This window comes from Schistocerca americana, chromosome 3 (assembly GCF_021461395.2).
Source record: "Schistocerca americana isolate TAMUIC-IGC-003095 chromosome 3, iqSchAmer2.1, whole genome shotgun sequence".
Classification (NCBI taxonomy): domain Eukaryota; kingdom Metazoa; phylum Arthropoda; class Insecta; order Orthoptera; family Acrididae; genus Schistocerca; species Schistocerca americana.
Window position 1 is genome coordinate 154,275,930 of NC_060121.1, and position 27,920 is coordinate 154,303,849.

At 37.2% G+C, this 27,920-nt stretch overlaps 1 protein-coding gene across 1 annotated transcript in view; it reads right to left on the bottom strand.

Annotated features, from left to right (window-relative positions):
• LOC124605257 (kinesin heavy chain) overlaps positions 1 to 27,920 on the bottom strand; it is a 73,909-nt gene that overhangs the window by 7,619 nt on the left and 38,370 nt on the right. Inside the window, exons 9-18 of the mRNA XM_047136817.1 lie at positions 25,016 to 25,222; positions 18,904 to 19,050; positions 12,352 to 12,492; positions 11,040 to 11,208; positions 10,765 to 10,939; positions 10,315 to 10,416; positions 8,288 to 8,420; positions 2,747 to 2,935; positions 1,482 to 1,617; positions 622 to 777 (exon numbers count right to left, since the gene is read on the bottom strand). Of these exons, the coding sequence (XP_046992773.1) occupies positions 622 to 777; positions 1,482 to 1,617; positions 2,747 to 2,935; positions 8,288 to 8,420; positions 10,315 to 10,416; positions 10,765 to 10,939; positions 11,040 to 11,208; positions 12,352 to 12,492; positions 18,904 to 19,050; positions 25,016 to 25,222 (1,555 nt within the window). The remainder of the gene's footprint in view (positions 1 to 621; positions 778 to 1,481; positions 1,618 to 2,746; positions 2,936 to 8,287; positions 8,421 to 10,314; positions 10,417 to 10,764; positions 10,940 to 11,039; positions 11,209 to 12,351; positions 12,493 to 18,903; positions 19,051 to 25,015; positions 25,223 to 27,920) is intronic.

Sequence of the window (27,920 nt, forward strand, 5' to 3'; positions counted from 1 at the left end):
TGTACAGCCCTCTCACAGTGTCCGGAGCAAGTATGGTGGGTCTGACACACCAGTGTCAGTGTGTTCTTTTTTCCATTTCCAGGAGTGTATTTGTCTTTCGAGAACTCAACACCTCAACTAATTGACGAGTTGTTACCTTTGCTTTTATGTAGTGACACTCAAGAGTCTCATTAGGAAATTAACAATGGCCCAGAGCACCAAATATTATGCACTTACTGCAGTATGTTTGTAAGCATAAAATCCAAATCCTTAACACTTTGTATTAACCTGCAATGATTACTATGTACATGATGCACACCATTTTACTGACCACTTTAAAACATCTGATTTTGTGTTATCAAAGTTGTTTTTTAAGGTCTAACTGCATCGATATATTCGTCTCTGTTAGGCAGGTCTGCGGTTTACATTATGTGTTTCACATCAAGCAATGATGTCCTGGGATTTCTGAGTGAGTAAAAGTTTCTGTGACTTCTGAGTGAAGAGAAGTTTCCACCTCAGACAGATGCTGCTCTGCTGAACAAGAGAGAAGGTGGTAGGGATGGGGAGAGGGAGGGGGAAGGGGATGATGACAGGATTGGGCGGGTGGCAAAGGAGGGAAAGAACAGAATGTCAAATACTCACCTCTGTAGCCACCAGCCATAACTGCTTTCTTCTTGCGCATCTCATCGTCATTAATGAGTCTTGTAAGTGGCGAACCCTGTACAACACCGCCTCCTCGAATAGCAGCTGGGTTACCACTAAGATGTGTATGATGCTGACCAGCACGAATTGGTTTTGCTGTAATAATGGAAATATTCTATATTACCATACAGGAATAAAAAAATTAATAAGTTCTACAGTGAATTTAAATGCTTTCAAAAGAACCACTGTTCAAGATTAATTAATCTGAAAATAAATTTCCTCACATTTCTTATAAATACAAGCAGTTATACTGCTACAGGCACATTCCTTTAATGTGAGTCTGTTGATATAACAATGTTCTTAATATTTTATTTATTCTTCAAAATGAACAAATACATAAAGAATCCAGCGCACTACAGGAGATGCAAGTGTTTGTGTTTTGTGGAACATATTCATATTTTCGTTCTTAAACACTGAACACCATTTACTTTGTTTTTAATGCACTCCAATGAGTTGCTCATACAGCACAACAAGGAGTATTAACTTTCTAAACACAAAGTTAAGGAAAGGCTTGATACAATCCATGAGTAAAGAAAGTAGATGGCATCGTACAATCCAACAAGCCTGTGCGGCATTTTCTACATCAGTATGTGAAAATATAAGATCTGATAAAATGACACGACAAATGAAAAATTAAGTAAGAAATCCGAGTGAGTGAAGCTGTCATGTGTGTTCCTAACACCAATGGAAACAGTCACAAGAAATCAATTATGATGTAAATAATTTATCATTTAGCTTCCATTTTTATTTCCACCAGTTATGCATCAACCAAGTTATATGAACATTCAAACGAGACATACCAATCTGGGCACTGGGTCCGCGTCTTGCCAAGTTCTTCTGACGAACGGCTTCCTTTATACGGTCAACCTCGTACTGGTACCTCTTGCGGTCCTTCATAGCACCTTCCTTAGCATCCTTCAGTGCAGATTCTAGTGCCTGCAAGTAATTAATTTATTAAGATTACTCCCACCAGCTACTAAGTGAAGCTGCAATGGCTGCATAGTCGTTAAAGTACACTGAGCAACAATACTTAATAACAAATAATTTTCTTCATGGATTTATAAAATTTGTGAAAACATTGTTTAGGTATACAGTCATTCAAACCCCATAAACGGAAAGCTGATGAGGAAAACAGACAGGATGACAGTCCCTGGAAAGAAACATATCTATGAAATTTCTTACTGCAAATGACGATCTGTTGTCCTAAATTTCACAAATATAAAATGTTTCTAAAAAAACAGCAGAAGAAGCAGAGGTCAGTCTTTCGCAACTGAAGCCATTTTCATAATACTGTTACACTATCGTGTCATATATTCTGAAACCAAAATATTTCGTTTAAAGTTAGCTGAAATTTAGTCATGTCAGAGGGTTTGAAATGAATAATAAAAAAAAAAAAAAAAAAAAAAAAAAAAAAAAAAAAAAAAAAAAAACTATTTAATATGTGGTCTGTATCTCTATCAATATATATCAGTTAAGTGGTCAGAAATTACCTCAATTACTGAAGCTAATGAAACAGTCTTCTCTTCAAATCAATTAAAAAAACCTGAAATTAAGAAGTTCCAAACAAACTTCATTTACCTGCAGGACTGTATTTACTTAAAGTTATTCCATTACATAGAGCTTAAGGGAAGACAATGGACCAGTTACTTTGTAAATATGAGGAAGAGCCGCAATACTCCAAGGAACTACTTAACATGATGTGGCTAGCCGACTATCAGATGAATTAAAGCTAAATGACAGAACCACAATGTTGGCATTAATTTTATTCAACATAACAGTTTCCCTTCATAAGGAACAAACAATATAAAAATTATCATTCAACTAAAAAGATTTTTTTCTTTCTTCAGCATTCTGCCTTTTAATTAATTTTCCAGTATTTTACAGTTTCTTCTCAAAGAAAATTGTGAGGTGCCCATTATATCTGTACACAGATTACACTTGGCTGAAAGAAGAAACAAAAGTCGTGTGAACTTGAGAAGAAACTAATAAACTGAAGAGGAGCTACACTTGGGACCCATTCTACCACAATACCTAATCGAAAGATACTAAGATGAATATACAGTACCTTAACTCTTTCCATAGTAGCACGTAGCCTCTTTTCCAATTTAGGAAGTTCACACCGCAGGTCAGCATTATCCCTCACAAGCTGCTTATGTACTTTTGTAAGTTGATCAAGATTGTTTTCAAGGAAACTGATCTTCTGTTTCTGTGCAAGTGAACCACCATCATCTTCATTGTCTTCAGCATTTGCAGACTACAGAGAAAAGAACAATATTTATTAGTCACAAAACACTAATATATGATAAATCACAGACAGATTACCTCATAGGGGCACGCATAACCTGGTTCAAAATTACTTACAAGATAGAGCAAAATGCCAGAAGATTATTTGAAGAAACCTGTCACTATGATAGCCAACTTCAAGCAAATTCCTATACCACGAATCTGAATTATTTAATGAAAAAGCATATTCTAACTTTTTAACCATTTATTTACAGATGTACATAACAGCTGTAAGTATATACGCAAACATATTTTTGAAACTATCTCTCTAATTTTATACAAAATATTTGATCACAGAATTTTTAATTATTCATTGTTCCAGCACTCAATGTGATGATGATGATGATGATGATAATAATAATAATAATAATAATAATAATAAAAGATATCAAAAGAAAAAGTGTCTACAAATACACTAGTGCATTTTGGAACTAATTTTTCTGCAGTACGTTCTGGGGACCATTTCTGTTATCTTTTATTCCTTGTCTGAAGTTGATAATACAAATTGTCTTGGAATGTATTTAGTTTTCTATTTTTGTTTGTCAGAACACACAAGTATTTCCTTCTTAAGTACAACTTGGCAGATTCTTTGCTAGGCACGCAATGCCATTGCTTGAGCTATAATATGAAAGTGGCTGATTTAATGTTTGGAGCAGCCATACGTAACATTTTTGAAATTCCCTCTCATTTGATTCTCCGATAAACTGTTTGGTGGGAGAAGAGGAGGATGAGTATAAAGCTTTTGCACTGACAGAGGAACACCCAAGCTTACATGAATTGTGAAAGATGAATGACATAGTATTAGATCAAACAAATAATGGTGCATAGTTAGATAACTATGACATTACATGTTTTCTTACAAGCTGAAATTTAGACATTAATTTTCTGAATCCTATTGTTATAGGCTTTACTCATACGTACTTTGTTACCGTGACATGAAACAACTAGGATATTTACACTATACAGCAGCAGGTACCTCAAAAACTAACAGCACCAAAAACTATACCTTATGAAGAGCAAATATATTTAATTTGTGTGTGAACTGACAAATTAGATGGGCTAGATATTTTGCATTGTTGATCAACATGGACTCATAAACCTTATATGCAATTACAAACAGAAACATACCCAATTTGATCAGTGCTTGTAAAACCTAAGCAATTTACACCTATAATGGTATTTAAATCTGACAGGAGTTCACTTGTGATGATAATTCTCAAACTGCAAGCTTCCTGAACTTCTCTTTTATCCTATGAGCCCAAAGATTTCTACAGTATAACCCCACTTTTACGTTCCAGGAATTAACATTTTCTCGCCGTTTACAACATTTTTTTATCACTCCTGTGCAATTTCCTCTGTCCACAATGTTAATGCGCACCCGATTTTGCTTCAAGAAATTCAAAATCATCCTGCGATTTACACTTCATGAAAAAATGCTTGTGGAGAAAAAACTGACATAAAATGACAATGGCATGATGTTTGTCATCAAGTAGTGTTTACAAACATACATGATTAAGTTTCTTGACACCAGGGCACTCTACTCAGTGAATTTGACTGGTAAATTTGTAAAAGCTGGAACAATTCATGCCATATCTCCTGCCACTGGCGAGTGCTACTTGGCGTGGAGGCTGATGGGAGTAATTAGGTTTGGTCGAATAAAGATATTGTGACCAATCACAACCATTTCTAAACTGTCTCTACCGCATAAGTGCAGTTTTTTGATTGTTGTGATCTTCGTGACACCTTTATCGAACCATATTTAGCATGTTTCATTGTTTGGTCATTCGTAGCGCTAGTTGACACCTTCACTCACTTTGTGCTGCTCAAACGTTTTTGGTTTAAAAACAGCACCAATTGTGTATTTTTTCATCCTGAGCAAAACACGTCAGAGAATCTATCCTCATTGTCAAATGCAGTATTTACATATGTATTTTTTGTGATTTTACACACACAATGTGAGTGATAATTTGCGTGTGTGGTTTTCTACATAACTGAGGGGACACAGTTCCTGATAGCCTCAAAAGATGACTACAGTGCAAGTGATGCAGAACAACACATATGAATACACCACACGAAACACTTATGTAAATATTTGCACTTGACAATGAGAAAAAAATTCTCGAAATGCGTCATGCTCAAGTATGAAAAAGTACATAACTGGTGCTGTGTTTCATTATTTCAATAATGAATGACAACTGCAGGCTTTCCAAAATGTCAATTAACATGTATGAAATTAAATCCGACATTTCTGCTTCCCAGACAGTTATCAGTTCCAGTTACATAAATGGTTTTCATTAAATAAACCTTTATTAGATAAATGTACATAGGTGCAAAAATGCAAGGGGGTTATCTTATACATAACTTTTATGGGTTAAAACATTTCCTACATTTTCCCCAAGTCCCTTGCAAAGTGTAAAAGTGGGGTTTCACTGTATTTTCGCTTGCTGTAAAATGATGAAAACTAATATAAAATAGCTGATACTGTAGCTAGTAACAGTTCTTGGTAATGCTTTGAGTAGCAGTGATTGTGGAATAATTGATGAATCATAGAATATTTCATTTGCACCACAAGTGATCACAAACATGAGACATATAAAGACACTTCATGGAACAGCAGACACACTTTCCCTGCTATAGAGGGAGACATATAACACTAACAATGGCTGGCAGAAAATCTGGTTAAAGGACTGCGTGAAAAAGTAAAACAGGACAATGAAAAATTCACCAATGAGAAGCACACGCCATTAAAGGTAAGATGTGGAAAGTCTAGCAATATGGTATGTAGTTAATGCAACAGGACACTAATTTATTATATACTTTGCACACAACCGATAATCTATGCTTTCTTCTATACTTGAAAATTGTTTACTGTGATACAAATATACAAAAGTGTATTCAGCTAGTATTTAGGTGCAGTGGTGTACAGAGTAATAAAAGGGCACAGTAGTTTGTATAAAGCTACCCAAGGAGCAGTACCCCTCCCATAGTTCTGAATTATCAGCATCAATCTGTAAGTAAGAAAGACTATTACAAGATAATTATGAGATTTTATTCCTTTATAACAGAACAAGTAGTTTATTCTCAAAGAACATAACAGCAAACTTAGCTTATAGAATCCCAGAATTCAGAAAATACATCTTTGTTAGGCTGAGTTATTCTATCAGCTTGCCGTTGCATAAAGTTAATATACTGTATTGGTGAACAGGAATGGTTATTTTTAATCACTAACAGGATCAGGACTGATTAAGTTAAAAATCTTAAAATTTTTTGGAGTATTATGAGAAGGGTAGATCACAGATCATTGTGCTTGATCACAGAGTTTAATTCTTTGCGTGTTAGTGTCACTGTCTTTCTAATAAACTCAATAGAATGAAAAACCACTACAAGTTTCAAAAATTTTATTTTTAATTCAATGACTAGTTTCGGGCTAAGACCCTTTTTTAAATATACATAATGAAGTCTAATGTGTGATGCATATTTTCTGACATCTTTGGAAATGCCATTTTTGACTGTTACATTGATTTAAAAATGCCTTCACCCGACACTAGTCATTGTATTAAAAATAAAATATCTGCAATTTGCCCAGGTTTTTCATTCTACTGATAACAGAAGTTGCTGACTAAAGCTACTCCAGGATGTTGGAAGTTCACAAGTTTCTTATAACCTGTTCACATTCGCCACATTAAAACTTCTGTATGTTAAATGGAGACAATTACAACAGCACAGAACAAAACATGGCTGGCAAAAATATGAGGGTTGTCCATAAAGTAAGTTGTGTTTCTATTTCTATCTGCGACACTATTATAATTGCAGTTCCGAGTAAGTGCGGCAGTTACTCTGACTCAAGGAGAAGAAATGTATGTAAGTTTCAGATCGCTGCTGACTAGGTGTGCTTTGTAGTGCTTCTTTATAATGTCAGCCGTAATTGAAAATGCCGCCGCGTGTGAAATCAGATCTCCAATTCGTTTTCTAAACGCTAAGAAAGTTAAACCAATGGAAATTCATCAGCAAATCTGTGAGGTTTATGGACAAAACGCTATGAGTGATTCAATGGTTGGAAGATGGGTCAGACTGATCTGTGGTTACTGACCAACCGGTTCACACAACTGAAGAGAAGATTAAGCACAACTATAAGTTTACACTTAGTGCCCTCGCTATGGAAGTTCCGCAAATCTCACGATCATTAATTCATGAAATTGTTACTGCAAAACTGAACTTTCGAAAACTTGGCTCATGTTAGGTACCCAAAATTCTTAGTGAACAACACAACAACACAAAAAACAACAGGTGAGCAGTGTACTTCAGTTTTTGACACACTGCAATGAAGAAGGCAATGGTTTTCTTTCTCTGATATCATGGGGGATGAAACTTGGGTGCTGTAAAACACCCCTGGGGAGGAAAAAACACTGTCAATCAATGGAATGGATGCACACTTCATCCCCAACAAGGGTTAAGCCTAAGAAAATCTTGACACCTCGAAAAGTCATGCGCACCTATATTTTGTGACAGAAAAGACATTTTGCTGATTGATTTCTTGCCACAAGGCCAAACAATCAATGCACATGGTTACTGCGAGACCATTAAGAAATTGCGTTGCACAATACAGAACAAGTGCCGAGGATTACTGTCAAAAGGTGGTGTTTTTTTCCACGATAATGCCCGACCGCACATGGTGAATGTGACCAAACAATTCTTATGGGAATTTCACTGGGACACATTTGATCATCCTCCATACAGCCCGGACCTCGCTCCTAGCAACTTTCATCTCTTCTTACACCTAAAACCTGTCCTTTGTGTTCAGCACTTCAACGATGATAACGAGCTGAAAGAACACGTTACCACATGGTTGAATACACAGGCGGCAACCTTCTATGAAGAAGGCATACAAAAACTTGTGCCACGCTATGACAAGTGCCTACAAAATTTCGGAAGCACTGTAGAAAAGTAGTTTAATAGGTGTAGATTTTTGTACAATGAATCTCTTTTCTATATCTGTACATGTTTGTTTTATATAACCAAACAGAACTTACTTTGTGGACATATCTCGTAAATCAGAATAAATTATTTCTAGCAGGATAAAGAAAATGTGAACGATCCAGTAAATTTGAGTCAAGAAACCATGCTTTTTGGTGAAAGTGAAATAATGACTTAAGTCATAAAATAAATTTTGTTTGGTTGTTTGCTTGAAGTACTATTACTATTCAATATTTATTGGGGAGAGGTAATTGCCACAGTCACACAAACATTATTTGCTATGAAATATTTGATTTTAAACAACAAAAAATCTATTTATCTAAAATCTGGTAACACTTCTAAATCTTACCTTCTTGATGCGAGCCTGCAAATCTTGCACAAACAACTTCCTCAGGTTATGCAATGTCTGCAGTTCCTTCGCTACAGTGTCCTCAAGACCTTTAAGATCTTTTCGAGCCTGCTCTCGCCGTTCATTCGTAAGACTGTAAATTTGAGAAAATCATTTAACTTGCAACAACTGCTAAGAAGATTAGCTATACAACAGATTACTGCAAGGCACCACAGACAAGCAGATGAAATTTACACATGAAGTTGTTTAACAGTTTACTGTTTTATGACACTTCTGAGAATTAGGATTGTCACCTTCAAGCTATTGCAGTCACCGTTCTAATAGACTGAAAAAGACAAGTTTAATTCTCAAATAATTGTGATGATGAGACTGCTTCCCACATAATTAAATGCTACCTGCTATTGCTCAAATACCTAACCATGGATAATGAAAAGGACAGATTGTTACTTGCCACACAGGGAAGGCAATGAGTCACACACAGACACAATGAGAAAGACTACTAAACATTTAAGCTTTCAGCAAATCGGCCTTCCTCTCACTTAGGCCACAGCAGCCTGAGACAGTGGCTGTGTGCGTGTGCGTGCACGCGCGCTAATTCCAAAGAAGGCCTTGTGGCCAAAATCTTAAATGTTTAGCAGTCTTTTCATTGTGCGTGTCTGCAATTCAGTGCCTCCTCTATGTGGTGAGTAGGAGCCTATCCTTTTCATACTATTACTGTTATTCCGCCCTGTCCTTCCCACTGATTTCAACACAGGTTATCTGATTCATTAACTGTGTCCAAGCTGATTAAGAACAACATGAAACTTCCTGGCACATTAAAACTGTGTGCCAGACTGAAACTCAAACGCGGGACCTTTTCCTTTTGTGGCCAAGTGCTCTACCAGTTGAGCTACACAAGCACGACTTATGACCCGTCCTCACAGCCTTACTTCTGCCAGTACCTTGTCTTCTACCCTCCAGACTTCATAGAAGCTCTCCTACAAAACTTGCAAGACTAGCACTCCTGGAAGAAAGGATATTGTGGGGACATAGCCACAGCGCGGGGGTGTTCCCAGAATGAAATTTTCACTTTAATCTAACAGGAAGTTTCATATCAGTGCACACTCCGCTACAGAGTGAAAATTGCTTCCTGGAAGGACAACATGTTCTCAGTCACAGTGTTGTAACAATGATAGCCTAGAATGCTGAGGAAACTGTTGGTTTGTAAGAACTCATCAAGCTAAAAGTGGCCCCAAAAACCTGTCAAGCATTTTTACACATCTTTGAAACACATTTACATCCAATCAGATGAGCACAATTTTCACTACAAATATTCATAGAGAAAGAACAATAGACAGATTATGATTAAGGACAATTCACCAACACCAGGGGAACCAATCAAAACATATACAGAAAAAGATTTTAGGGAGCCAGTACAATGCTGTAAAACAAGCTGATCATAAAGAGTTGAGATATTCATATTTCTTAAAACACAGGGTTTTTCCTACTGACTGGTCATTTAGCATTAACAATAAATGAATGAAGAAAACATCCAAGGGTATACTACTAGCAGCAAAACAATGCAACAGAATTATTTAATGTTCCACGCAATGAAGCAGAAGCAACATCAGCCAACAGTTACTGATTTGACTGATGCAGCTGTACCTAATCTACATCTGTACTCTGCAAACCCTAGTGAGGTGTATGGCAGACGGTATGTCTCACTGTACCAATTATAAGGGTTTCTTCCTGTTCCATTCACATATGAAGTGTGGGAAGGATGATTGACTGAATGCCTCTGTGCATACAGTAATCATTCTAAGCTTATCCTCATGATCCCTATGGGAGCAATATGCAAGGAATATATTCCTGGAGCAATCATTTAAAGCCGGTTCTTGAAACTTTCTCAATAGACTTTCTCGGGATAGTTTACATCTCTCTTCAAGGATCTGCCAGTTAAGTTCCTTCAGTATATCTGTGACACACTCCCACAGATCTGTATGTGTTATTTCCCATACAGTCATCAAAAGAAAATCAATGATACGTACATAAGTTCCTGCAGCTTTTGGCTCTTTTCAGTCTCTTCTTGTTTCAGTTTCTCGTAGTCCTGCTGCATCTGCTGGTGTGCTAAGGTGAACTTCTGGTTTAAGCTGTAAATGGAAAGAAGAAAATTAATTATGATGATCGTATAATATTAGGTACAGATTTTTTTTGAAATGCACTTTGGTAGTATTGTAACGATTTACTAATTTTGTTAGCATTCAATGAAAACACAAAAGCACGCTCTATAACACACAGCAGTAAAAAAATAGTGGTACTGTGGTAACATTTATGGTAACCTTTGATACCACTTTTACCTTTAACACAGTGACTCCCCCTTCCCCTCTTTGTTACAGTACATTTATGCAAATTGTTACAGTACATTTATGCAAATTGTTACAGTACATTTATGCAAATTTAACATAAGCCAAATATGATGATCTTATGTATTCACTTACTCCTTGAGTTCATTTATTTGTGACTGCTTTTCCATTATCTCGTCTCTCAATGTTCCAACCTGCTTCTGGTGAGCATCCCGCAGTTGGTCCATTTGAGCTTCAAGTGCAACCCTCATTTTGTTTGCTTGTTCTTTTTCTTCTGCCTTCTCCTTGCTCGATACTGCATGCATTTGCTCTGTAATTCAATACATAGACAGATAAGTACATATGATGGCAGGGAAAATATTCTTTCTTAACTCAAGGGGCCTAAAAATGTCCAATTTTTAGCAACTTACCAGCTGCTTTCATTTTTGCACATTCCTCTCTCAATGCATCAACTTCTTCTTCAAGAGTGCGCTTCTTATTTTCAGCTTCCTGCATCGACTCCTGCAGTGTCTTCATCCTTGCTTCATGTTGAGAAATAAGCAGACGACATTCTGCCAGGTCTTTCTCGTATTCTGTTATCTGTTGTGGGGAATAGAAATAATGCAGATTAACCCCATAACACACATACTATTTGAAACTTTTACACTTCACTTTATCCACAAATATTCTATACTGTTGCAACTTATGAGTACACACAACAAACCAACCATGCTCTGCTATTGAGCTTACATTTAATACGGTCAGGTCTTTCTACCTCTGTTAAGTTTTAGTTTCACTTTATCCCACAACCCTTGTGGTATCATTGTCGTCGCCGTCATCATCTTTCTTGGCTGTTTTGATTTTGTAATTTAGTCATCTTCCAACGTCTGTTACTGATGCCTCTCTCTGAGACACACACACACACACACACACACACACACACACACACACACACACACAAACAAAGTTCTAATATTTTTATTACAGTCTGTTATGTCTTTACAAAGATAACTGGTTTCATTCATATCTGAATATGTTAGTGTCCACTATAATTGCAAAACAACCCATCAATCTTATTGCTGTGCACAACCTCTGTAAGTCACTAATTAGTCACTACAACGGATCAAGATGTTGAGAAATGAACAAAATCATTTTTGTAAAGACAAATGCACCAATAGACTGTAATAAAAGAACAGAGTAATAATTCAATTGGCACATATTTTTACCCAATTCACAAGTCAAGCTTTTGTATTTGTGTTAAGTAAATACTATTTCCAAGTGCTACACGAGTTTCCATTTACTTCTTTTTGTCATTCCACTCACTGAACCTCAATAAATTTAAAGTAAATTCCCATAACCAGTCAGTTCCCACTGCATTTTTTGATGCTAAAACTACAACTGAATGCTTGGCTCTCATTTCTTTGTTTAATGTTACCATTCCAAACCGCTGTTATTGTGGTAGATGATTCACATGTTCCAATCTCAAAACAAATTTTCACAGCTAAAAAAAAGTTAATTAAGAGAAAATTGTATACTGACTCAAATACCAAGCAACTGTCACATACTCTCCTCATTTCTTGCATAATGCTCATAAGTACTGAAAAACTTCAATTTGAATTTCAAAAATTTCCTGGCAATTTTGTGTGTTTAAACTATTCAACGGAATAAATCAGGTCACCTGCAAAAAGCCTTAGACCAATCTGATGTTTGGATGTAGCGTAATTTTATCATGCAATACCTTACCTTTTTGTTACAATCCATCTGATAGGTTTCTAGTCCTTGACAGCGCTGAACCAGATTTTTAACTTCAGATTTCATTTTCGAAATATACAATCGTGCAACAGTAAATTCCTCTTCTAACTTGCCATTGCTGTCTGCAGACACCTAAAAACATTTATTATGACACAGTTAATCACTTGAAACAGATACCAGAGTGAATATGAAATTAAATAAAACACTGATAGAAAAGATGATTCTACACTTTTAAACAATGGCCCATCTCATAAAAGTAAAAACAGGTTTCACTACCTGAACCTTTGTGACCTTAGTTTACTTGTTTCTCTGATCACGACACATGCCTAAATTTGTACAACTTAATAATAAATTAAGAAGCAGTTGGCTGCTTAACATATTGTATACAACTAGTTTGAAAGTTTACTTTGCAACGCAGATCAATATTAGATCAATGCACTTGTCAAGTACATCTACAGTTGACACAACCTCTTCATTGAACTCAGAAACACTTTCCAGCAACAATTTCTTTGGAGGAAAGGATAAGTGGAAGCAGGAACACATCACACCTGAAAAGCGAGGTAGATGAACCAAAATCCCATACTCAAAACCTGTTTTTCCAATTACAACATAGGTTTGCAAGCAGGTGCACTGTTTGTATAAATGAGGAATTTTTATCCTTCTCTTATTTTCTAATCCAGTACTGTTTTAGTCTTCGTGTGTAACCAACAAGAAGCACGCCTTTTGCAACCCATGACGTGCTGACCATAAACTTTTCAATAGACAAAATTAACAAAGGAAGGTGAAGTTAAGACTATGTTTCATTTCTTCTGGCATGAGGAAATAGAATCAGATCTCAAACACAACAACAAATCAGCACGAGTTGTTGAATGCTATTTGTAACAATCCAAACACTGCTGAAAAATTCATTTTTGCATTTGCTTTCAGTCTACATTCCACAAATGTGGCACCCACACCCACCAAAGCCTTCCTGTAATTAATTCTTCAAGTAAAGTATACTATACTCTCTCTCTCTCAATATTCCTATTGTGATAGCTATTTCTCACATTATAACTGTGATTCACACAATACCATATTGTGTATCTCATCGGTGTTTTCAAGTGTTGTTACAGTTGGGTGTGCTCTTTGTGTGGAACATATTCAAGAAATTTACAACCACATTTGACTTACGTTGTACATTTGTTAACTGTAGCATTTGAGAAACAAGACTTCTTACAAACTATAAAAAATAAATTACAACGGCATCAATGTTCTTTCTGTGCCTGGCAGGGAATTTTAACCTTGTCCTTTTATTGATGCACAAAATGCACTAAGTGGACAACAGTACTCAAAGAATATCTACCCAAAAGCTTTACAGTCCCTGCAAGCAGTGAGGGTTGAATACAATAAAGGAGGGAAAATAACAAGAAAAAGGTGAGTTTTTAGAACTAGTGTTCTTTATTCTGTCAAATATATTTACCACCACTGATGGAGGTTGTCCACAACTGTTTTACTCATTTATCACTGGCTAATGGCCAAGGGCTGAATCCAGTCGTGTAAGCAAAGGCATTTTTGAACAACTAGATCCGCCATTTAATAAAATGGTTTATGAAAGGCTCCTACATTTCCTTTTTAAATATTTTGAACCTGTTTAACGATTATTTACTGTGTTTTTATTATTGTCTATTAAACTAGTGGTGTGCATTTAGGTGCTCAGCCAACTCGTCATTCCCATTTTATTGCAACAACTTAATACCAGAAAGTAAACCAGTAATCAATCACATATACAAAACATGAAAAATCATTGTTACTATTCGCAAGGTTTTTTTCCTTTTTATTCCTCTATTATTTTCAATTTCCAACACTTTTCAAACCCATTGTTATTACTAATTATCTGTTTTGTTTACCTCATTTTATTATTCATTTCTAACCACCTCTCATCACCCTTCTTTTCAGTTTTTTCCTATTTTTCTCTGTCACATCAAGCTTCTTGTTTTTTTCCTCACATGTATTTCTGGTCAATTTTTCTCACTTTTGCATATCCCAAACCACACTCTAAATTATCAGACCTCAGAAATAAAATTTAACATAACTAAATTCCATCTATACCTGCCAGCTCACTATTGTAATATAGGTTTCTTTCTGTGTAACACTGCTATTACTGTGGACAATGTGAAGCCTCATAAAGGCAAGTGTCCACGAACTGGGTTAGTATGTTACAGTTCTGGTTTATGTACCCATCTGCCATTTAACAACTTCGATACGAGTGACAGAGGCCTCAATGATAAAGTACTACCACCGGCCGGAACATGTCATAAGTGTGATGCCCATACCCCAAATTACCAGCTATGCAAATTGGACATGATAGTGTTGTATACACAGGGGGCCACCTCTCATCATGCCAGGTCCTGGATGCCTACGATGATGGATGCAATCTGGCAACGTTTGTTCTCCTCTGAGCCCCCTACACACTAATACGTCCATCATAATGCTGTATAAATACATCCATCATAATGCTCTACACACAATCTGGACTGAAAACATGGCACAGTGCAACTCTTGTACCCAGTTCTGTCACTGCACCACTGGCTTCATGTTTTGCCTATGATGCCTCTTCAAGGGAAGCCACACCAACGATCACTTTGTTGACAAAGCCTTGATGGTCCATATGTTCTGGCACTGTCTGTCTTGAGTACTACTATTGTTGCAAACAATCCTATTTCCTGACACAAGATACATAAAAAGGCCTGAAGATCCTCGACAGGTGAGCAATCCATATACCTAGCTGTATGGGGCCACTGGGATCCTGCACAGTGTTGAGTACAGTCATCCAGAATCCATCAATTCCGTATCTGCCCAACACTAGTGGGATCCCTGTCAACGGAAGCAGCAATGTCGCAGAATCATAGTTCGCCACCTTGATAGGCCACAATCCTGCTGCTGTCTAATTCTGATCATATGCTTGTAGCCTCCTCTCCTTCCTACGTAATGCTTATCACAACATCTAACAACCAACCTACAACAGCAACAAAAATGATCAATTTTTGAAAATGTAAAATGTAATTGGATAGACAAAAAAATCTACTCATCAACGAGTGACAGGAGAACACACATATAAAAACATATTGAAATTTGCAAGCTTTTGGAGCTGATGGCTCCTCCTCCTGGCAGAAGAAAGAGGGCTGAAGGGAAAAGACTTGGCAAGGTTTATGCTTGGGGAGTGTTTGGAAAAGTCATCAAGAACCCCAAATTGAGGGAGACTTACCGTCCAGTTCTGCGTGACTTTTCCGATTTCTTAACTTCACCAAGTCCTTTTTCTTCAGCCCTCTTCCTTCTGCCATAAGAAGGAGCCACTGGCTCCAAAAGCTTGCAAATTTCAATACCTCTTCATAGGGGTGTTCTCCTTCCGCCACTTGGTGAGTGTATCCCGCAAGATTAAAATTTTAATTTTGATTGAGAAACTCACTACTTAACCTTTGCTTATATATAGAATAATGATGCTGTCACTCTTATGTACTTTGTGAGATGTGCTGAAATGTTAATCATTTGCATATCCAAGCATTCAGTACACATCATGCCCAGCTGACACTTGTTGCACGTAGCCTTCATGGCATTGCAATTTTCATTGCCAGCAGTGTATAAGCAACATCGGTGTGCTACTTTAATACTCTTTGCAGAACAAACAAGTCAATGTAGGTGCATACGTTACATTAATTAAGATGTCTTAATACAGGCAGATTCTACAAAAAAAAGTAGCATGGATGTGGAAGACAGATGGTGAAAGCAAATATACTTTCACTATCTCAAGTCATACAGGAATCAAATAACATAAGAAAATGGAGAAGAATACTCCAAACAGCAAACTGCTACTTTTAATCACTTCTAACTGCAGCAGTTCAAGAATAATTATGTTAGAATATGGAGAAGTCTTGTAGCACCCAAAGATCAGCACCACCCAAGTTTTTTGCTTTGCTTTTTTTATTTACTTTTTAGAGACAATATCCCAGTGAAATATTTTTGAGCTTCGATGTACCGGCTACATAAATTAGCTACTCCAGTTTCATATTACCTCACCTTTCAACAGCTGGTATAAAGAAACAACTTTAAAACCCAGCCAATCCACTTCTGTAACGAAATTATGTATCGTATAATCTTACATGAATAATGCTCGAACCCATATTATTTATCATCTTAGTACTGGAAGAATATCTGCCAGTTATGTATGCATCATTAGGAAACGGTAGTTTCAGAGAGACAGAATGACTGACCAATACTTATCTTCACAAGGTGAATTTCCTCGTACTACTGATAAACACACTAACCACTGAATGTGTGTTAACTGCACTGCCTTTTATACATGGATAAATACCACTAAACTGGCTGAGAGAATAACTGTCTTCCTTTGGGACACCCAGTACCTAGTTCCTCAGCATGCTCTGCAGCACAAGTCAAGTGACCCAAGTGCTTGCTGCACCAAGTAGATTGTTTAGTTCCTCCCACCTAAGTAATTTCCATTAACTCTTGAGCACTTAAGTAGTTTTCTTGAACTCTTGGGACTGGAACTTCCAAACAACCTCACATCCTGCCACCCTCCTGAATGCCTCCTTCAACATACCTCATCCCTTTTGGCTGATTTTCTTATTTACCGTATTTACTCGAATCTAAGCCGCACTTTTTTTCCGGTTTTTGTAGTCCAAAAAACCGCCTGCGGCTTAGATTCAAGTGCAAAGTAAGCGGAAGTTCTGAAAAATGTTGGTAGGTGCCGCCACAACTAACTTCTGTCGTTGAATATATGTAGCGCTACGCAGGCACAAAGACAAATACTGGCACCAAAACATCTGCGTCAGTAAATAAATAAAAAAAAGGTGGAAGACGAGCTTTTTTTTCTCCGCCCCGAGTTTCGACCACTGCATTTTCATACATTATCCAACGAAGTAAATACAAATTCCGTATTGTTCCTCTTCGAACGTAGCAGTATTTCAATGTACTACGAAAATCCGACTGGCAAGACTGTTTGGGATATTTGTCAATATGGCCTACTCTGCTTTCTGAGAAGAAATGGTTGCTAATAGGAACTTTTATGAATTGTGAATCACATGCAGTATTCTCTTCACCATAAGAATAATACGAATATAAACATTTTGCCATGTATTCTTTCGTGTTTGCTGCTATCTCATTTAAATCCTGTCCGCCTAATAAACTACGAAACTAGAGTGAGACAACAGCAGACGCGGAAGAATATACATACCATGTCATGTTTATATTCTTATTATTCTTATGCCTAATAGTGATACAGTCAAAAATGAAGCACGGCAATTGACTAGATTTTTAAATCTAAGATGACTAATTTCTATGCACAATGTAATGCACTAAAGAGGCGTCTGCAAAGATTTTCAAACGGAAAAAATTTTCGCTAAATTCTCGTTCAGAACATCTTCTATCATACGCAGTCTATTATTTGATTCTTGTTGATCATTATCAAAGAAACCAGCAGTGTAAGTAGCAACGAATAGCAGTCTCATGCCATTGTTTCGCTAATGAGACGATTCCTCTCTTTGTTTTTTTTTAATTGTAAGCGGCGGTAGCGTGCACAAAAGCAAGCCATGCCGCGAGCGGCGACAGGCCGTAAACCCTATTTTCAGAATGCGACAAACAATGCATGACACAGCACAGTAATGCATTTTCAGCTTTGAGTGACAGCAACACCTATAACAAAGAGAACTGCACTTGTCAGATCAAAGAAAAATAAGCAATCAATTCAAACCAGACGAAGCACGTGAAAAAGGAAGGGTACCCGTATAAATACGGATGGAGCGCCTGACGCATAACAACGGCTACCTGGTAAAGCTTAACTGCTAAGCTTACGACTCGAACCAAACTACTACAGCTGTATCGTCATGCATTCAACCTAAATTGTATCTAATATTACAATGGACCAAGTTTGTTTCGATTTGGAAGTGCGGCCTAAAACTTTTCTCTCCCCTTGAATTTCGAATCTCAGATTTCAGGTGTGGCTTAGATTCGGGAAAATTTTTTTTCCTCGATTTCGAGTCTCATTTTTCAGGTGCGGCTTAGGTTCGAGTGCGGCTTAAATTCGAGTAAATACGGTACTCAGTAATCTACTGTTACATTTCTTCCTTTTAATCTCTGTGTGTACACTTCACACTCTGTGGTTTATCCCAACCTCCTTTTCTGGTTCTCTTGTACTTCTTAGCAGCACTGTTCAGACGACTCTTACTCTGATGTCTTCCACTTTGTCTACAGGTCCCCTTGTTCTCAGTACTGGTGGGACCCCTCTCAATATTGAGTCTAAGTGGCCCGCCTCTCACTTCCAACCTTCCCTAACAAATTCCTCTTTCCTAATAGTTCCAGAAGACAATACTTTTTCAAAAAAATATTTGTATGTCTCAATAGACAGTAATTACAATCTCACACCTAAAGGTAAATATTAGCTGAATTGTTTCCTCATGGTTTAAAATTTTTCGCAAGTGAATTTTACTTTTTACATTATGAACTAGAAGTGCTTAACAATATAATACTAAATTCACCAACTTTAAAACAAACCTTCATATCATTATCACCTCCAATAGCAACACCAATTTCTCCTAGATCTTTCAACAGGTTGGTGAGCATTTCTGTTATGCGTTTCCTTTGGTGAGAGGACATATCTTTCAGTTGCTGAAGTTCTGATGATGTTGAGTTCAGCGCAGACTGAAAAAAAAAAAATATTTCAAATAGCAAGTGGTATTTTGTTACTGTATGTAGAGCAATGTACATTTCATAGTATATGTGTAATGAAGTATGATAAAATTACCCATTATATAGAAGTATGATAAAATACGCATATATATATATATATCTCTCTCTCTCTCTCTCTCTCACACACACACACACACACACACACACACACACACACACACACACACAGACAAAGGTGGCCCTGCTCCAATACAATACAATAACCAATCACTGCAAAAATGATTATGACTTGTTCTGACTGTTGCTTCAAGTAACTTTAAAGGTAATCCACGATATGTCTAACCTTGAATCAGAAATAACAGCCACCATACTAATCATAACGTTGCTGTTTCTGTGTATAAATAAAGCTGTACGTAGTAGATAACACAGAATTTTTCTGCTATACACAACACTACAAAGGCAGTTATGTACTATAATTAAGGATAAAGTATATGCGCGGAAGTATGGTTTTGAATAACTATTCCTGAAATATGTGCATGTTCGTGATCTTTTGTCAGAATGTACAACGAATTTTACCATTTGATGAAGATTAAAATATTCATCTAACAGCTATTTACAGTCCATATGAGGTACACCATAATATAAGCGAGTGATTAACAATCAATCTATCTGACTGCATGAAATTTAAACATTCGTGGTTTAAGATGAAACTTAAGAAATGTAGTTCTTATAGTTCTGCTGCTATTGCATTTTTAATGTCACTGTACCAGTAAGGGCAATGTACTAGAAGGCAATATTACGAAAATGGAAGAGGACATAGATGAAGAGGAAATGGGAGATATGATACTGTGTAAAGAGTTTGACAGAGCACTGAAACACCTAAGTCGAAACAAGGCCCTGGGAGTAGACTACTGACAGCTTTGGGAGAGCCAGCCGTAACAAAACTCTACCATCAGGAGAGCAAGATGTATGTGACAGGGAAAATGCCCTCAGACTTCAAGAACAATATAATAATTCCAATCCCAAAGAAAGTAAGTGTTGACAGCTGCAAAAACTACTGAACTATCAGTTTAATAAGTCCTGGTTGGGAAGGTAGTGAGATAGGGTTGTAGCCTCTCCCCAATATTATTAAATCTGTATATTGAGCAAGCAGTAAAGGAAACAAAAGAAAAGTTCGGAGTAGGTATTAAAATCTATTGAGAAGAAATAAAAACTTTGAGGTTCGCCGATGACATTGTAATTCTACCAGAGACAGCAAAGGACTTGGAACAGCAGTTGGACGAAATGGACAGTGTCTTGAAAGGAGGGTATAAGATGAACATCAACAAAAGCAAAACGAGGATAATGGAATGTAGTCGAATTAAGTCGGGTGATGCTGAGGGAATTAGATTAGGAAATGAGACGCTTAAAGTAGTAAAAGAGTTTTGCTATTTGGGGAGCCAAATAACTGATGACGGTCGAAGTAGAGAGAATATAAAATGTAGACTGGCAATGGCAAGGAAAGCGTTTCTGAAGAAGAAAAATTTGTTAACATCGCGTATAGATTTAAATGTCAGGAAGTCGTTTCTGAAAGTATTTGTATGGAGTGTAGCCATGTATGGAAGTGAAACATGGACGATAAATAGTTTGGACAAGAAGAGAATAGAAGCTTTCAAAATGTGGTGCGACAGAAGAATGCTGAAGATTAGATGGGCAGATCACATAACTAATGAGGAGGTATTGAATAGAATTGGGGAGACGAGGAGTCTGTGGCACAACTTGACTAGAAGAAGGGATTGGTTGGTAGGACATGTTCTGAGGCATCAAGGGATCACCAATTTAGTATTGGAGGGCAGTGTGGAGGGTAAAAATCATTGAGGGAGACCAAGAGATGAATACACTAAGCAGATTCAGAAGGATGTAGGCTGCAGTACGTACTGGGAGATGATGAAGCTTGCACAGGATAGAGTAGCATCAAACCAGTCTCAGGACTGAAGATCACAACAACAGCAATAGGTGTGTACTAAATTGCTACAACCGAAGGCCCTTTACTGTGACTTCATAAAGGCCGCTAGCTCAAAAATACTGTGCCCAGAGGTAAGTTGTTATTCCGAACTGGGATCCTCTGCCCCAATGCCAGCTGGATTGGGCTCAAAGGAACAAAGTTCTATAAGAGCCTGCAGTCTCCATTTTGAGAGAGAATGAAAGATGAGTAAAAAACAAAAAAAATTACAAGAATGAATGATAAGGGGCGGGCCACTGTCAGACCAATAGCAGGTCCGCATGTGGTCCACAGTTTGCACACCCTTGGTCTAGAACACAAATAATCTATTTACCCGATTATAAGATGAGGTTTTTTTCCCAAATTCGTCATTCGAAAAACACAAGTTTCTTCTTATACTTACAGACGAGACTACTACTGCTGAGGTAATTGTTTTTACAATGTTTAACAGATTAATACATGAGACGCCTTACATTTACAGATGTAGTTTTGGCCATAGAGCTTTTGTACAAATTTATTTTGAAGAGTTCAGAAGGGTAATGTTTAGCAAATAGTGTTTTCGTTTGAATAGGATCAAGATTTGTCCACATTTCACTCTCAACATTGTGGCAACTAAAATCGACCATACGGGAAGTATACACTATGGACTTCTACCTCTGCAAACTCTTCAAAACTTCGTGCAATGGTTTACTACAGTTAATGCTGCATAATAACTGCGTTGAACATCGAAACAAAATTAAGTCATTTATGGGGGGAAGGTATCAGTCAAGGAGACGTGTAAAAATCAAATTTTTGGGCCAAATAGTTTTTGTGAAATTGAATGATAAGTGTGTCAAAGCAGTGGGAACACCATGTGTCTGCACAGGCGATCAGTGCAGTGATGACAAAATCGCGCACAGCGCGGAATGCGGGGAGCACGTGTCTGCAGCAGCGAAAGGGTTAATGAAGAGACAAAGCACTAGAAATTTCAAAAAATTGCATTCAAACCAATATAATTCGTGAAGTAAGGCACTTCGATATTGCTTTTAAATAATGAAAATATTAACCACCGCATAAGGTTTGAACTCATAACCTTTCACGTAGAAGTCCAACACCTTAACCATTACGCTAATGCAGATCGCCTGCCTACAGAACACAGTGAGGAGTCTAACACGTTACGCAAAATACTGACAAACACTTTTGGTATGACTATGAATTACTAACGCTTCGTCGAAGTACAATAGGAAATAAACAATTACCGCTCTTCTTTAGTGCGAAAAAGCGGTTCGTGAGATTGATACAAACACCTTTCCTTCCTATCGCCTGAATTAGGAGTCTTATTGCTTGTTTGGTTTAATTAATTAATAGAATATGAAGCAATTGGTATAAAGAACGCTTTTTCCAAACTTTCTATAAAAGAAAGACATTGCTTTTGTTCTATTACTTTATTTATGACTGAATGTTTCTAATAATGAAGACACTCGTCCATGCTATGCACTGCAGTCGAGATCCGGCAATGTCGTTCTCTGTTCATTGGCTGACTGTGTTTTGTGACGTCAGATGCGCAGAACGAACCTAAACTCGGCCGCCAACATAAATGACGCGCACTTTAGCAGTAAAAAGCAGCTTGGGTGGCTGACTAGTGAGATAAGGATATCATATTAAACAAAGAGGGAATTATATCAAAATGTTAGCAGTCACAATCAAGCTACAGTGCCCATTACAAACAGTACTGCAAGGTGCTTAAAAATGTTATTAGGAAGACAAAGAGTATGTGGTACACAAATGGAATAGCTAACTGACAGGATAAAATTAAAACCACATGGTTAGTTACGAAGGAAGTGTCTGGTCAGCAGCACAAGGTCGACAATATAAAGTCAGTTCGTAGTAAAAATATTTCTGTTACTGATAAATCAGATATATGTGCAGTATTTAACAATCATTTTCTGAGCTTAGCTGGCAAATTAAATAAAAATTTAGTTTCTACAGGGAATCAAATAACACTCTTGGCAAATGCCTTTCCGAGATTGTTGTCTGAAATACTCCTCTATGATACAGACAAGGGGGAGACAGAGTCAAAACTAAATCACTGAAGACTAAGGACTACCATGTATATGAGGGAGCGTATAGCAGAATATTAAAGTGCTGTGCAGCACATGTTAGCCCTGTATTTAGCCATATTTATAATTTCTCCTTTAGGAATGGTCAGTTTCCCGAACGATTAAAGTACTCAGTAGTAAAGCCGCTTTATAAAAAGGGAGGGATAATGTAGACAATTTTAGACCTATTTCCATGCCATCAGTGTTTGTAAGAATAATTGATCATTTTATATCACACAATTTGCCATCAAATGTACAGTTCACCTTTAGAACTCGTTTAACAACTGAAAATGCTATTACCTCTTCTCTGTGAGGTATTGGACAGGTTAAACAAAAAGTTTCCAAAGCTAGGCACATTTTTTGATTTAACTAAGGAGTTTGATTGTATTGTTCACAAAATATTGCTCCAGAAGTTGGACCATTACGGAATACTGGGAGTAGCTCACAAATGGTTAACCTCTTACTTTAGCAACAGACAGCAAAAGGTCATTATTCACAATGTTGAGCATGGCTGTGATGTGGGGTCTGAGTGGGGTACAGTCAAATAGAGGCGCCCCAGGGATCAGTGCTGGAACCACTACTGTTCCTTATTTATGTAAATGATATACCCTCTAGTATTACGAGTAACTCCAAAATATTACTATTTGCTGATGACACTAGTATGTTGCGTGCAATATTGGGTCAGTTTCAAATAGTGCAGTTTATGACCTAAGGTCATGGCTTGTAGAAAATAAACTAAAGCTAAATCACAAGAAGACTCACTTTTTACAGTTTCTAACACGCAATTCAACAAAACCCAACATTTTAACTTCACAAAATGGGCATAGGATTAGTGAAACTGTACAGTTCAAATTTCTATGTGTTTAGATAGATAGTAAACTGCTGTGGAAAGACCACGTTCACATTCAGGATCTTGTTCGAAGACTTAATACTGCCATTTTAACTATTCAAACACTATCTGAAGTAAGTGACCATTCTACACAAAAACTAGTCTACTTGACTTATTTTCATTCACTTATGTCGTGTGGTATTGTATTTTGGGGTAACTCTTCCCATTCTAAAAGGATAGTTTTGGCTTAGAAACGAGCAGTTTGGGAAATAAGTAGTGTAACTTCGCAAACCTCTCGTCGAGCCCTGTTCAAAAGTCTGGGTATTTTGACATTGGTATACATGCCAGACTTGTGAACACACACACACACACACACACACACACACACACACGAAGAATAAACAGCTTTCACTCAGTTAACATGCGGCAAAAATCAAACCTGCATTTGGAATTGATGTAAACAATTTGTTTTTGTTTATTTTATTTCTCCTTGTATTATCAAAACATAGACAAGCAATAAATCGCATATGTTTAGAATAGGTGTAATGGTAACGTTTTAGGCACATACCTAACATCAATAAAAGTTTGTAGTTTTGATTAGCCAGAGTATGTTAAAAAATGAATTTTTCTCAAGGAGCCTCTTCAAAAATGGGGGTCTTATATTCAGGATTATCTTACACTCGGATAAATACAGTAAATATAGATTGTAGTAATAAAAACGAATTTCAATTTCTAAAAAAAATATTAGCCATATAGATTGTTTATCAAATGCATCTCAATTTGCGAAGTTATAAGATCATGTCAACATGCCAGACTCCTCAATGTAGGAAGCACTGCATTGTAATAATAATAATAATAATAATAATAATAATAATAATAAATAATGAATGATTGTTTGCAATCCAAAAAGATACCCAAATTTAATACTGACAAAGCACTTTAACTTTTTCCACAAAATAATCGTTGGCGTGAGTATCTGCAACTCCCTAACCATCCTTTTTGACAGTGAGAGATTAGAGTACTTGAACGATAATCCCAACTACGTTTTTATATCAATCAATGGAATTTGGGAAAGGAGGTGAAGTTTACCTGTTTCTGCATAAGTTCTTCTGTAAGGCTTTCATATTCCTTGTTTTTTGTTTCCACTTCTTGCGACTTTTGGTCATAATTAACTGCTAATTCTTCCAGAGCTTGAAGGACTTCTTTGACTTCTTCCTTTGCACTCTCGTTCTCCTGCTGGATCCGATTCATCTCTTGCTGGAGCAGTTCATAATCTCTCCTAGTTGATGCAATAAGCTGTAATGAATGAAGATATATTTGTCATGGCAATGCTATTACAAACAATGCAATGTTACTTGTTCATTTAGAGCAAATTTCAAACAATTACTGCAAATATTTGCCTCAAGATCATCATCACACTTCAGTTAACTTTCTTTAAAGTGTGGCAAACTAGAAAATTAGTGGAGGTGGATTTCTTTATAATACCACAAAATCAACATTTAACAATTTAGTTCAGTTTCTTGTGGCGTGAAACAGTGTTCTACACAATAACAATGAAATTTCACATATATTCCTTATTTACATGACACCACTAAAAATGAATGTGGTACATAGCATGGTATTTAAAAGAAAAATACATTTGTTAGTCACCAATGTTTGAGAGATTTCTAAATGCAGATCTACTGGACATATGTAGATTCACTTAAGCTGATTTATAATGACATGGATACTCCATGCCAATCTTGTTGCAAGTCTCCACACTACTGAAAACGGCAGTTATGCAATTTTTTGGAAATGCTTCACAGATGTGTAAGCACGGATGCAATTTTTTTTGAACACCCAATGAAATCCTTTCCTTAGTTCTGTTTAAGCAACATTACAGTTTGGATGTTTTGTGTTCTTCAAGATAATATATGTGGCATTAGTTAAAGTTTTAATTACCATTAGAGAAAAAAGTTATATAGTTAATTCTCCTTTTGTTTGCGGGTACAAGTCTGCAGGTCTCTTGCAAACTGAAATTCCCACACCACAGTAACATAAAACACAAGAGGGGCAGCCATTTAATAAAGCGGAGTATCGTAACCCCATTTTTTGCATCTGAGGGGGAAAGATGCTGCAACAATTGATACTGAGACCGTCGAACTGTACAGTAACAACGCATTATTGTACCCATTATTTTACCCAGGATTAATGAGGACACCACAGCTGTTTTAGTAAATATCACTGAAGAAAATATTCCAGCTAGCTGTATTTTTTGAGAAACTATTTATTTTACCATAACTAGTTTTGGGCATGAGCCCATCATCAGATGGTAGCGAGGCATTCTTGTGCAAATTAGAAAAGGATATATTAAATCTAGGATGGAATGTAACAATATTATGAAAACGGTAGTTGCTACTCACCATATAGCAGAAATGCTGAGTCACAGATAGGCATAACAGACTGTCACAGAATAAGCTTTAGGCCAATAAGGTCTTTGTCAAAAGTGGCTGCAACTTAACTTGTATGCCATATAAATGGTTGCACAGGCAGCCCTGCTTTAATGGGATAGGTGATGTTTGTGACATGACTGGAGTAGGTGGGTGTGGGAGGATGTATGGGACAGGTCTTGCATCAGGTTCTATTACAGGGATACGAGCCATGAGGTAAGGGGTTGGGAGCAGGGATTGTGTAAGGATGGACGAGTGTACTGTGTAGGTTCGTTGGCCAGCAGAATACAACTGTGGGAGAGGTGGGAAGGATAGTGGGCAGGACAGTTTTCATTTCAGAGCATGATGAGAGATGGTCAAAATCCTGGCAGAGAATGTAATTCAGATGCTTACGAGAGGAATGGTCCTCTATGGCCGGACGGTGAGACTTTGGGAGGTAATGGGTGACTGGAAAGATAAGGCATGAGAGATTTGTTTTTGACGAGGTTGGGAGGATAATTACGGTCTGTAAAGGCCTCAGCAAGACCCTCGGTATATTTCGAAAGGGACTGCTCGTTGCAGAGGATGAGACAACCACGAGAGGCTAGGCTGTGTGGAAGGGACTTCTCGATATGGAACGGGTGGCAGCTATTCAAGTGGAGGTACACCAGCAATACCTCCACACCACCTGCTGCTGCTGCTGTTGCTATGCCTATCTGCGACTCAGCATCTCTGCTATATGGTGAAATGGATAGATCTACTCACCACATAGCAGAGATGTCAGGTCGCAGACAGGCACAGCAAGAAGACTACTTAACATGTAAGCTTTTGGCGAAACACACTCACACTCACACACACGCCAAAATCACCATCTCAGACTGCCAAGATCATGTGTGTTTGAGTTGCATCTGCGTGCGCGTTTTATCCATTTCAGAAGGTCTTCTGGCCAAAAGCTTCCGTGTTTAGTAGTCGTTTTGCTGGGCCTACTTGCAGCTCAACATCTCCGCTATGTGGTGATGAAACTGTCATTATGCCACCCTGAAAAATCTGTTGTTTGTACAAATTTCACGTTGTTATGATCATGAGGAAAGGTTTTCATTTGTGCCTTACAGTCTTACAATACTATATTGTAATTAATAAACAAAATCCTTTACTCAAGAATGTAATGCTGTGAAGTTTGTACAAGAAATCCTCACTGCCATCTCACGATGGGCTCAGGCTCAAAACTAGTTACAGCAAAATAAATTATTTCTCAAAATGTGTGCCTGGTTGCAGTTTTATTTTCAGTGATATTTACAAAAGCACAACTTAATGGTTAGTGTTGCACGCAATTACAGTGACAAAGAACAAAGAGTCAGATCATCCCAGTGAAGGAAGTGAAGACCAGTCACAGATCAGTTTTCAACATTTTACATGGTATTTCAAACATGACAAATGTATTTGACCACCTGGTTCCACATCACCTCACATCCATCCAAAAACCCCACCAAACTGAAGTACCAGCTGAAATGTTACAGCTGTTCCAGACTAATCTGGACAACTTCTTTAGCCACATAAGTACCACGTACAAGTGCTTCAAGTACCAT